This window comes from Simochromis diagramma, unplaced genomic scaffold (assembly GCF_900408965.1).
Source record: "Simochromis diagramma unplaced genomic scaffold, fSimDia1.1 OVJJ01000336.1, whole genome shotgun sequence".
NCBI lineage: Eukaryota > Metazoa > Chordata > Actinopteri > Cichliformes > Cichlidae > Simochromis > Simochromis diagramma.
The window spans coordinates 417,974-430,518 of NW_024386968.1; the positions used below are offsets into that span (position 1 = coordinate 417,974).

The 12,545-nt window shown below is 45.4% G+C and overlaps 1 protein-coding gene across 3 annotated transcripts; it reads left to right on the plus strand.

Moving 5' to 3' along the window:
• Positions 1–413: 413 nt before the first annotated feature.
• Positions 414–12,013, plus strand: men1 (multiple endocrine neoplasia I). Of its 3 annotated transcripts, none has more exons than XM_040038685.1 (10): positions 414–661; positions 2,000–2,481; positions 2,554–2,762; positions 6,054–6,182; positions 6,795–6,835; positions 7,494–7,581; positions 9,184–9,320; positions 10,042–10,186; positions 10,532–10,705; positions 10,788–12,013. In XM_040038685.1, exons 2-10 carry the CDS (start codon positions 2,046–2,048, stop codon positions 11,313–11,315), a joined length of 1,887 nt encoding a protein of 628 aa, XP_039894619.1. In that variant the 5' UTR covers positions 414–661; positions 2,000–2,045; the 3' UTR covers positions 11,316–12,013. The 3 variants fall into 3 exon arrangements, with proteins under 3 accessions (XP_039894619.1, XP_039894617.1, XP_039894618.1); XM_040038683.1 differs by having other exon boundaries at positions 416–661; positions 1,992–2,481; XM_040038684.1 differs by having other exon boundaries at positions 416–609; positions 1,992–2,481.
• The last annotated feature ends 532 nt before the right edge of the window (positions 12,014–12,545 follow it).

The following is a 12,545-nucleotide window of genomic DNA, read 5'->3' on the forward strand; positions in this document are numbered from 1 at the left end:
TCGGAAATTAGCTATTAATTTACTGGGAGACTGAATTTGAAATACGTTTAATCGAAATATTAGATCATGAGTGCAAATCCACGATTTCGATCAACGTGTACAATGACAATAACAGGTTATTCTGTTCTATTCTGTAGACACACATATGTCTGAGCTTGTGTCATAGCCAACGACATACTGTTTTAATTAAAGATAAATATGCCGTGAGTTCAACTCTGCGGTGCATTCTTATGTTATCCTAAATGTTTTATGCTCCATACGTGCCCCGTTTTCCGTTATGTAACATTTACTGTTGTTCCATTTTAAAGCACGTATCTCTTAAAGGCGTCGTGGTGACCTCTACTGGGGGTGTAGGGGAATACCCTAAAATGAACTGCATTTCCCAGCATACACGAGGAAAACCCCACTGCGCAGGACTTACGATCTCGAAGCATAGGGATGGGCCTAAAGGCGCACATTTGCGCTCGAGAGAAGCGTGCTTGTTGCTGTGAGATCTGCTTCGAGACGCAAACGTCGACATATGCCAACTGACTTTCGGGCAGATTGAGCTGCGCGGCAAAAGAAAGGGGACACAAACAAAAACATGTGGCGCGAGCTGTGAGAAAACGGGTATGCGATCACTTAAACATTGGTCAGATTGTTGGCTGATGTAGAGCTGAGGGTGAGTTGGTGTTGTTGTATAGCTGGTGCGATATATTTTCCAAAAGCTCCAATAGTGGTGACTTTAGCTGATAGCCGCTCGTTAGCTTGTTAGCTTAATAGCTGCTCATTCAGGCAGATAACGTATTCCCCTCAGCGTGTGACTCATTTTCGGGTTTGGTTTGTGTCTGCATGTCGTCCGACTTATTTAAACAAAGCAGGACTAATTCAGCAAATTAGCGCGGCTTGAAAGGCGAAATGAGTAGCTAACTTAATTTAGTAAAGTTAGCTAGTTAGCTTACGTCACACATTATTCTACCATATAAATGGACCTAACGGAGTATTTCGTATTAGGATGACAGAGTGTTCGCCCCAGTGGTGTTCCGGATGCGTTTCGGCACAGTGATCGTTGTCATGAAACTCTAAAAGAGCGGCTGTTTGCAGCTCTGCATTGAATGTACGCAGGTAGCAGTGAATCTGCCCCGCCCACCGAAGCGCCATATAACCGGCGTTAGCGGCATATATGTAACCGGCATTACGCAACAAGTCCAGCCACTCAGCCCCGGTCCAGTGCTATGGCAGTGTTTATGTCTTAGTCTGTTCAGCACTTAACAGTTACTGCTGGCATTATTAACCTTCATTAATAACCAATAAATGTTTCGTATACTCCTTCATACCCGAGACTGTAAACCAAACGTGACACATGTTATGCTGCGTTGTGTGCGGTGTAACTTCTGTTAGCTTTCTGTGTAGAAATCAGTGTTACAGTATCGCTATCTTACGTTCGTATGTGAAATATTAAAAATAAACCAGTTTTAATGAGTGTCGTATTCGTCTGTGCTGGACGTGGTTTGTCACACGCATTCACCAGACCAGAGAACAGCGGCCACAGCAAATGTTTCCTTGTGAATGGTAAATGGTCTGTATTTGTATAGCGCTTTACTTGGTCCTAAGTACCCCAAAGCGCTTTACACTATACACAATCATCCACCCATTCACACACTGGTGATAGCAAGCTACAGTGTAGCCACAGCCGCCCTGGAGCGCACTGACAGAGGCGAGTGAATGAATTAAGTAATTTAAAACTTACAGTAACTATAATGTATGAACTTACTGACTTTTATTTAAAGATTAATGAAATAAGTCTGCTTTTATAGTAGTGAACTGTTTTGTTTTTAATGTTTTCATCTTCATTGAGAAACCAGAGTTCTTGGCGATGAGCCAGTATGTAGGAAACACGTGGTTTTCTATAAGGAATTATTTTTAATGGGTCAGCTTTGGAATTTGTCTGTTTCCCACAGTTTAGTGTGTGATTTGCAGTTACAGATGAACTGACTGCTCTCCCCGTTCAGTACTGCAGGTGAGGAGGCACGCATACATCAAAGTTGTGACTGACAGCAGGCATCATGGGTTTGCACTCGGCCCAGAAGAAGCACTTTCCTCTGCGGGGAATCGATGGAGTCGTTCAGTTGTTTGATGCAGAGCTCCGGAAACCAGAGCCGGACTTGGCTCTTCTTTCACTGGTCTTGGGTTTTGTTGAGCACTTCCTGGCTGTGAACCGAGTCATCCCCATAAATGTTCCAGGGGTCCGTTTTGAGCCGCTGGAGCCGGATTGTCCCATGTCTTGCTTCCCCACAGTGGAGCTGGGCATGATTTCTGCTCTGTATGAGCGGTTCACGGCACAGATCCGTGGGGCTGTGGATCTGTCCCAGTATCGGAGAACTGCTGCGGGATCCAGCCGAGAGCTGGTGAAGAAGGTATCGGATGTGATCTGGAACAGTCTCAGTCGTTCTTACTTCAAGGATCGAGCCCACATCCAGTCCCTATTCAGCCTCATCACAGGTAACATGGTTTTTCTCATGATACTTGTTAGGTGAGTCCAACATTTATTGATTAATTGTTGAATTGAACCAGGTACCAAACTGGATAGTTCTGGAGTGGCCTTTGCAGTAGTGGCTGCCTGTCAGGTCTTGGGTCTAAATGATGTACACCTGGCACTATCTGAGGACCACGCCTGGGTGATATTTGGTAAAAATGGTGAGGAGACAGCAGAAGTCACCTGGCACGGGAAGGGTAACGAGGACCGGCGAGGACAAACCGTCACAGCAGGAGTCAATGAGAAGGTGAGGCCCGTCTGTCAGCAGAATGAACCAGCTGCCTCTAGCTCTATCAGTATGCTCAGTGTAGACACGTTTTAGACACCGCAGTCAAGCCTATTTCTTTCATGTATTTTAACTTCTACAGATCATTAAGCTCTTTAAAATGTCGCGATTTAAAAAAAAAAAGAAAAAGAAAATCATCATGAAAAGTCTTTCCTGCATAGAAATGTGAGAGATGGTCAATATACAGTCGTTGATACTAATTCCACGAGAAGAGTGTGGTGCTAAACCACTCATGTGGTTGGAATTAGAGTTAGAGCGACCTGGTCAGGGGGTTGGAATGCATCTGTAACCGAGGCGCGGTCGATCCCCGGTCTGTCCTGTCGTTCTGTCCTGTCAAGGACACTTACCTACTGACTATTGTGTTGGCCAGAGGGCCGATGGCGCGATAGGCAGCCGCGTCTCTAGCTGCCCAGGGCAGTGGGACAACTGTAGCTGCTCCAGGTGTGTGAATGTGAGTAGACTGACTAGTGATTGTAAAAGCGCTGGCATGCCTTGAAATGCGATTAAATCCATCCATTATTATTATTATATTCAGAGCCATACTTGGGTTGATATCTGCACACTATCGTGACAGTAAGTAAAGAAGGACTTGCGACAGCAGCAGCGTGCTCTAGTAGGAGTGAGACTGCATGGGTCATATGTTAGCACCAAAGAGGCCTACTCCATATCTTTGCTTTTACCTCAAGTGGGAAAACAAGTGTGCTGTTCATGCAGACAAAGAAATTTCTACACACTGAAGAGATATCGTTAATTGTCCCACAAGGGAAATTGGTTTTTAACAGCAGCAAGGAAACTTACATCAAAAAACGTTACACAAGACCAAACGAAACATAACAATTTACATTTTCCATCCTACCATGTCATGCCCTGAGTAAAGGCGTTTTGTACAAGCGGATCGAATGTACGCTATTTGTTGCTCGAAAATGACGATAAGTTGGATGGTTACTTTGGAAGATGAAGTCAAGCTGTTTGTAGTGCTTAAAAAATAATCTTAAGCTGTGTACACACTGGGAGTGATTTGGTCGTCACACGTCGCTCTGAGGCTGCCAGCTGGTTACTTTTGCACATTTCAGGACTCAAATATATCTGACACACATCAAAGCTCTTGAGGAAGTCAGTCACGTCATCTGTTCATTCAACTGCAGTTAAATGAATTCTGTTTTCTTACTTCTCACAATCCAAGTGTGCAATCCGATCCGCTGTAGGACAAACAGCGGCACTCTTCATCTGCAGCGAGGCATCGAGGAGGCTGTAAAACTTTGTGTAAGGAGTCAAATAAGAGTTTACAGGTCAGCAAAGCTCATTCTGTGTGATGAGAGCGATGCTGAGGCGAGTTGTTGTGGATATTCCAACCTTTCCTGTTGGTAAGCACTGCTGGTGTCGTTGCTGTTAGCAGCCGGTAGTTAGCGTTAGTGAAGCGGATCCTAACATTGACACTGATAAAGTCTCGTAAGATTTGAGAATGTAATCAAACTGTTTATCAGAAGGAAAGTGTGATTTTTAGGGCAGACCAACATTAGCTGCTATAGTATTAGCTTTCTGAAAATGCACTTACACACTAATCAGTGTATATTTATGAGGTTTTTTCTATTAAACCTCAAAAGTTACTTTCTGTACTTCAGATTTATTGCATCACCAGCTGTTATTTGACTCATAATCACTTGAAATATCCAAAAAGCATTTACTTTCTATAATCCCTGATCACCATGTTGCTGTGAAGTGCTTCCAGTGTGTACACAGCTTTAGGCAAATCTTGGGACTCGGGGTGGCTGTAGCTCAGGAGCTCGAGCAGATTGGTCCCTGGCTGGCTGGTCCAGTCAAATCAAAGTATCCATGGGCAATCCCATGAAGTTGATTCTGTCACCACTCAGCTGACTGCAGGTTCCCGCAGCCTTATAAACATTATCTTTGCACAATGACTGAAACTAGCCCACTGAGTGAACAATGGGCTGTGACGCTGAGACTAATCCCGCTAGTGGAGCCGATCACAGCCACAGAAACAGCAATTCGAAACAACAACATTGCAGCTGTGGAAGCAGAGCAACTGGTTTCAGCCTGTCTCAACAATGCAAAGCCCCAGCATCCAAAATCAGCATGGAGGAGAGGAGGGCACTCACATCACTTAGTAATGACAACAACATTATCATCCTCGCAGCAGACAACGGTAGGTGGATGGTTTTGCTAAACCAGAAAGGCTATCATGAAATGAGACCCAGGAAGTGGTTACTGTAGGGTGATAGATTCTCTGAAGCAATTAGAATGAGACGGTGCTATTGGCCGGACGTCATACCACAGGCATTACGGAGGGGAATTTACACCAAGTCTGTATAGTTTACCGAAGACATAAACAGGATGCACCTTTACGACCAACTGTCCTTATGATCGACTCGGTCACCTTTAACATTTCAACGTTTTTGGCTTCAATCCTCAACCCGTTGGTAGGCAGCTTTGAATCGGGTCCCCCGACACAAACAGAGTAACATAGTGTACGCTGTTAAGTGCAGGAGGATTGTCAGGATTTATACATCGGGGAAACCAAACAACCTCTGGCTACAACACAGAAGAGCCACCTCGTCAGGCCAGGACTCTGCAGTCTATTTACACCTACAGGCCAGTGGACACTCTTTCAATCATGAGGATGTAACATCCAGGACAGGGAGGAACGCTGGTTTGAGGGCGGAGTCAAGGAGGCCATTTACGTGAAAAGGGAAAGACCATCTCTGAATCGAGGAGGGGCCTAAGGGTACATCTGTCACCATCTTACGATGCTGTGATTGCAGCCATTCCCCAACTCTCTGTGAATGGGACTCATGGCCACTGATCAGTAGTCATGAGAATTAGCATATTAATGATCAAGGACCTGACCTCCCAGCATTCAGTGGGCTGGTTTCAGTCATTGTGCAAATGTACTGTTGATAAGATTGGGGAAAGCTGCAGTGAGCTGAGACTGAAGATGATGACGAAACGTTTCTCCCACTGAAAACATCCAGATGAACAGAATCCACTCTTTGGGATTTCCTTACCTGGATGAGTGAGCATGCATCAAGATATCTTTGGGCAAGATACCGACTCCAAGTTTCTCTCTGATGCGTCCATCGCAGTGTGAATGTTGGATAGAAAGCACTCAGGCATAGATAAGTGCTTGTATGAATGGGTGAATTAGGCATGTTGTATAGAAAAGCACTATATAAGAGCAAGTCCATTTACCATTTATTCATAAAGTGTAGCTGTGATCCTTCGTCTGTCCCTCAGAGCTGGCTGTATCTGAAGGGTTCCTACATGAAGTGTGACAGAAACATGGAGGTGGCCTTCATGGTTTGTGCCATCAACCCATCACTGGACCTGCACACAGACAGCTCCGAGCTTCTGCTGCTGCAACAGGTGAGGCCTGCACCTGCAGGGTAACGATGAATGTTTGTTTTACACAGCAAAAAATCTGCATCAAGCCTCCAGAGGTTGTTTTAAAATATGCAGATGAACTGTTGACTTAGTCCGCTGCCACGCTTAATATATACAGCTCACTGAAGGCTGACGGCAGCCGTCCTATTTCACACGGAAGCAAACAGGGTGAGTCTAAAGGGGGCGCGGTGTGTACTAGACGATCTTCATTTAAAGGTTTTCATAACATTTTTCTGATTAAAAGTGAAATAATAGAAAATACTGGCTCAATTAATTTGTGTTAATATTTAAAAATATAGAAGTAAAAGCTTTTCTGGACATGGACAGTAAAACTCTGACCTGAGGGATTTTAGGTTGGGCAGTGAATTAGTGTTGATATTGATTGACGTCCACACCATCATCAGCTCTCGTTTTCAGCAGCACAGAAACCTTCAGTCGTACAGTTTGTGATTACATTGTAATTTTATAATCTACACCTGGAACAACTGGAAACATTGTACTGCCTGTGAAAGTCCATCCAGGCACACATGAAGGAAATACGCTACAGTCTTGCACTTGGTTTCCTCACCTTTCTTTTTCCCGTTGCTTTACCAGAAACTCCTCTGGCTATTGTATGAACGAGGCGACCTGGACAGGTGAGTGTGTACCAGTGCACTGCTGAGGATTCATTAAAGACTCTTTCAGATTTGCCCTGACACCAGCTGAGCAGCAAGCGTGCTCACTTTACCGTAACATTTAATGGTACATCGATGTACGTCTGTCAGCACAACACAACTCAGGCCGACCCAAGATTAGGACAGTGTGCCATAATGTTGCTTCTCTTCCTGCCATCTTTGGTTTCCACCCAGTGCTTTTAGAGAGTGACTGAACCCACAGTAATCGGAGGGGGCAGAGACCAAAGCGTTGAAGTCTGAACATATTTCATAAACTCACAATACAGAGTTAAAAAGACAGTTTATGTAGTTTTAGTTGGCTAAGGTGAACACTAGTGCTCCCTCATTCACTTTGCTGTAATATTTACATATCTTATTACACAGTTTATAAAATATGCTTTTACAGTGAACTCGTTACTGTGATGAAGGTCAGATTTCATCACATAGCTGTGAGCTGTCATTTAGAAGGTCCAGCTTTGATGAATAATGTGTGTCACGGTGTTCTATATTATGCAGGGTCAGGGCCATTAAGGCGTCCATAATTGGAGAAAACAGAAATGTTACATGTGCTGTATTTAAAAAAATGCTTACGTAACTCCTCGAAGTTGACATTGTGCTTCTGTCTCGGCTTACGCACCAGATATCCCATGGCCATGGGCACTCTGGCAGACCTTGAAGACCAGGAACCAATTCCAGGAAAAGAGAACCCCCTGAAAATCCACCTGAAGGTAAGACATCAACCAGTTTCCCAGGTCACATAGCGGCGAGCAGGGAAGACTTTTACAGGCTTCATATTTACAGAACATGTCAAACTTTTCGTGTAGATCTTCTGCATTAGTGGGGCTGAAGATCAGACAGCAGTTTTTCATCTTTGTCTGTACAATACAAGCTACTGGAAATCAGCTGCTGGTCTCTATCAAGACATAGTGTGGAAAGAGACCTGGAGTAAGCATTACTGCTCGGTTGAGTCCAAAACCAAGGAGGGGGTGCTAACAACACTGAAAGTGACTGGCTGTTTGTTTACACGTGTCCAACTGACTGCTGCATAGATAAATAACAGCCTCACTCTGCCATTGGCTGTGTGAGAGGACTGTCAAACTTAGATGCTGAGCGCTCTGCTGGCCCAGGGGGGCTAAGCTATGAGGCCTTTTAAGACGTCATGTGTAGTTAGAATATACCGTAATGTTCCAGCACCCTCTAGTGGACAGACTGTGCAGAGCACATGCACTGGTGGTAGCAGCTCAGCACTTTAGTATTTAAATGCAGAGTGGTGTATAAAACAATAATAATAACTTTACTTGTATAGCACTCTTCACAGGATAAGAACCACAGAGTCCTTCACAATAACATTAACAACACAATGGATCATACAGCACAACTCTAATTAGAGCAGTCTAAATAAATAAGTCATAAATACATAAATACAATCAAGGCAACATTACGATGGAGGTAAAGCTTTCCATAACCTGGGGGCCTCCGCTCTAACTGATCCACCTCCTCTGGTCTTAAAACGTGTTGGTGGGGCTGATCTCAGGCTGTGAGAGGGAGCGTGGGGTTGTAAAAGATCAGAGATGTAGGCAGGAGCGTCACCACTCAGAGCTTTAAAGTCAGTACTAAGAATTTGAAATGACTTCTTAAACGTACTGGGAGCCAGTGTAATGAGAGTAAAACCAGTGCTGTCTTTGTGCCTTTGTTAAGAGGCTCGCAGCAGCCTTCTGGACCGACTGGAGACGGTTACGATTCTTTTTGCTCAAACAAAGAAAAAGACTTTAACAACAATCTAAGAGAGATGAAATAAAAGCATTTCTAACTCAGATTTAGACAACAAGGTTCAGTTTGGAGATGTTTCTTAGCTGAAGAAGGCTGTTCCTAATTAACTGTCCAGAGTGTTGCTCTAGGGACATGGCAGAATCCAAAATAACACCGATGTACCCGAGGCTCGGCTGGAGCCAAGAGGACCAAGATATAAACACAAAGAGAGTGAAAAAGGTGACTGAGGGCATCATGGGAATCCCCCACAGCCTAGAGTCAGTCTCCCGAATCCAAACTGGAAGCCGGTTCCACAGAAAAGCGGTACTGTGATGGTACTGGTGGTGACAGCATGCAGGAAGTTGCACACCTGCTGGATCTCTCTGGTTAACACCCTTCTTCCTGTTTGATGCTCAGGTCCAAGTGCTTGTTGGGATCACTGGAGTTCTGGTTTGCTGCTCGTTGTCAAACTGAATAAACGTCTCCACCATGACCTGTTGCTGAATGCTGATACTGAACCCTCTTAATTCTGAGTTCAGCATCATTTTTGAAACTTTCTTTGATCTGTCTGTGTCTCTCAGGCCGTCACTTCTGCTCAGAAGCACTATAACAACGAGCACATCTACCCCTACATGTACCTGGCTGGCTTCCACTACAGGCACAGGAGTGTGCGGGAGGCCCTGAGGTCCTGGGCTGAGGCCGCCCAGGTCATGCAGGAGTAAGTTCACACTAATGAGACTCCTGATCCAGGAAGTGTCCAGTATCTCTGCATCCTCACAGCTCCTCCCCCGGCGTGCTGATGATTCTGAATGAAGTGTTTGGATAAAGTGACAAATAGAAGAAAACAAAATTATATTGATCTCACTTTTAAGTAGTGTTATTCAGACACTAGACACCTTTTTCTTCTTTTAGCTGGTCCCAGATGACGTTTGTACGTGAATGCTATTTCAGCAGATGAACACAAGATGGCACTAAACCAGCAGCTGTGTTTCCTGCCCTTGTGGTTCTTTGTTGCTTCGTTATGAACCCAGCCACCACTAAGGGCTCAGTCACACTTGGCCTGGAAAGGTGTGGTGCTCAGTCCAGGAAGTATCCAGCTCTGCATCCTCATGTGCTCTCCTCCCTCTAAACACTGTTCATGATCTGCAGTTATAAATAGCAGCTCTGACCCACCACACACATTCTCTCCACATCCATCAGCTTCCGTTTCCTGCTCCCCATTGTTCTTCAGGTTCAGCCCACGCTCTGCTGCCTCACAGAGAAATATGTGCCCGTGCTTTGTTTTGTTTTTTGAACCTGTCCACTTGTTCCTCACTTGTTGTCATGTCTGCCACATGTCACAGCATCCTGTTTTTACTCTTATATTTTTTCTGGACTTCATGCTGTGACAGGAGAAAAGCGCATGTATGTATTAAAGCTCCTTCTCTACCTTCCTGCAGCTACAACTATTTCCGCGAGGATGAGGAGATCTACAAGGAGTTCTTTGACATTGCAAATGATGTCATCCCTACCTTGCTGAAGGAAACAGCGACAGCAGCAGAGAGTCCTGGGGAGGGAGGAGAGGAGACAGAAGGAGGGGACGAGGTGAATGTTTCTCCAGAGCACATACACCCACAGACAGGCCGTAGGTGGAGCAGGGCTCCACTAGCAGCTGTTCTGTAAAATGCAAAGCTCTCACCTCTCTTCAGTAACAATCACACTACCACCTCAACCCAACAGAACATGTTCTTTCTCTTGCTCCTTATCAGATGACTTCCAAATTCAGCTTCTCTCTGATAAAGCATGTGGAACATGTAGAAACTCGTGAACATTAACAGACACCAACAGAGCGCACCTCCACCTGAGTTTAGATCATGTTGTTAGATGCACATCATGAATATTACTCACTGACAGATGTGGCCTCAGTCTTGCACCTCTGCTCTCTTGCAGGATCAGCCCAAGCAGGCAGCGGCTGTCTCTGCACTGCAGGACCCCGAGTGCTTTGCCCATCTGCTGCGTTTTTATGACGGCATCTGCAAGTGGGAGGAGGGGAGTCCCACGCCGGTCCTTCATGTGGGCTGGGCCACATACCTTGTCCAGTCTCTGAGTCGCTTTGATGCCCAGGTGAGTTGCCCGTGACTGCAGGAGAGCCACAGACGTGTTAGCGCTTTCTAGCTAAACACACATTTGTGCTCCGATTCCAAAGGTGCGTCAGAAAGTAACAATCATCACCAAAGAGCCAGATCCCCAGGATGACGACGACCAGTCGAGCGAGGACTTCAGGGAAGGGCGCAGGCGTGGCCCCAGGAGGGAGTCCAAGCTGGAGGACCAGAGCTCTCCTCCTTCTGCCGCTCCTACCTCCCCGTGCAGCCAGCCGGCTGCAGTGGCAGCTCAGCCCAAGAAGGTGGGAGAAGGAGGGCTCCGCCGGCGCTCCTCCCAGGGACTACGTGCTGGAGACATTGAAGGAAAACCCAAGTCCCCCAGTCTCCCAGACTCCGCATCTTCTCCTTTCTCCCCGGAGCAGGCCCCCCTCTCGCCAGCTGGCACTGTAATCGCCTTTCAGAGTGAGAAGATGAAGGGGATGAAGGAGCTCCTGTGCGCTGCCAAGGTGAACTCCAGCGCCATCAAGCTGCAGCTCACCGCACAGTCACAGGTCCAGATGAAGAGGCAGAAGAGCACTCCGGCGGGAGATTACTCCATGTCATTCCTGAAGCGCCAGCGTAAGTCACTGTAGACATCCTGATTGTTGCAGGAAGAGACTGTAGGACATACTGTGAACAGAGACGGGGACACCGATTAACCTCGATCCTGCTTGTCAACGTTTTTACCAGTGTTTTCACCCAGAGGGCCCTCTCAGTCAATATCCTAGTTCGAGCAATATGTCTGACATGCACAGATGATCTTGAGTTAAGCGTCACTTATCAGGTTGGAACATTTAATTGAGTTTTTATTTAAGAAATGGTTTCTGGAGACGTGCCTGGTTTGATCGTCAGTTTGCGTTTTGATTGGCAGCCTGTTAGGTATCCGTTACATGCTGTCTGGATGTTTAAAGCCAAAGTGATGAGGACCAGAACATGATTTTCAGACGTGTAAAATACCAACATGAACTAACCTGTTCATGACTGAAGCCTCAGAAGTGTTTAAATTTAGGATAGTTACTGTGTAACATTGTCCACTCTGCTCTACTGACAGCTTCTTTCTTATCAGCTCTATGTTGCCTTACTTTGCCTTTCTTCTTTTTTAAAGTAGGTGGCCTTTAGTTTTGAGAATAGCTGAGTTAGACGGATTTCTAACAATGAGAAGAGAGCAGTAAGACCATGCACTGTTGAGACAGAGCCACATTAGATGGCACTGCTCCATCCAATTTGATTGACTTGTGGTTTGTGTTCTTGTTTTTCTATCTGCAATAATAAAGCTCTGATGAAAATGGAACGACATGTGGTCCAATCATGTGTATTACATATATATGAAGGCGCCTTCACATGCTGTGAGTGGCCGTCAGTAATATCAACTTTAAACAGGCTCTGTCATCATCTGGTACATCATGCAGGACGTTAGTGGCTCGCCTTCCTCACGATCATCTTCCAGAGACGACACGAGCTCTGCTTGAGCAAAAGGAGATCAGGCAGAGTGATGGCAGTGATGTCAGCTGACTAGTGTGCGCTAAAGTTCCACGTCATATCCACTCAAAGCAGAAAAGGCACAGACTGCATGGCCTCACTACTATGAAGTAGTGTCACTAAATATTTTTCAAAAAGTTCATAACATGCTAAGCTAATATCTGCAAAAGGCCAAAGTCAGACCTTGTAAAATGCTGAGTTAAGTGATGATGTACAGTTATGGGTTTTCATACTTCAGAAGGAGTAAAAATATTCTTCATGTTTGAAAGTCTGCTGAAAGCCTCCTGCTTCAGCATGTGATGGAGGATGTTCATGTAAGAAAGCCACACATGCATGAAGTCAGT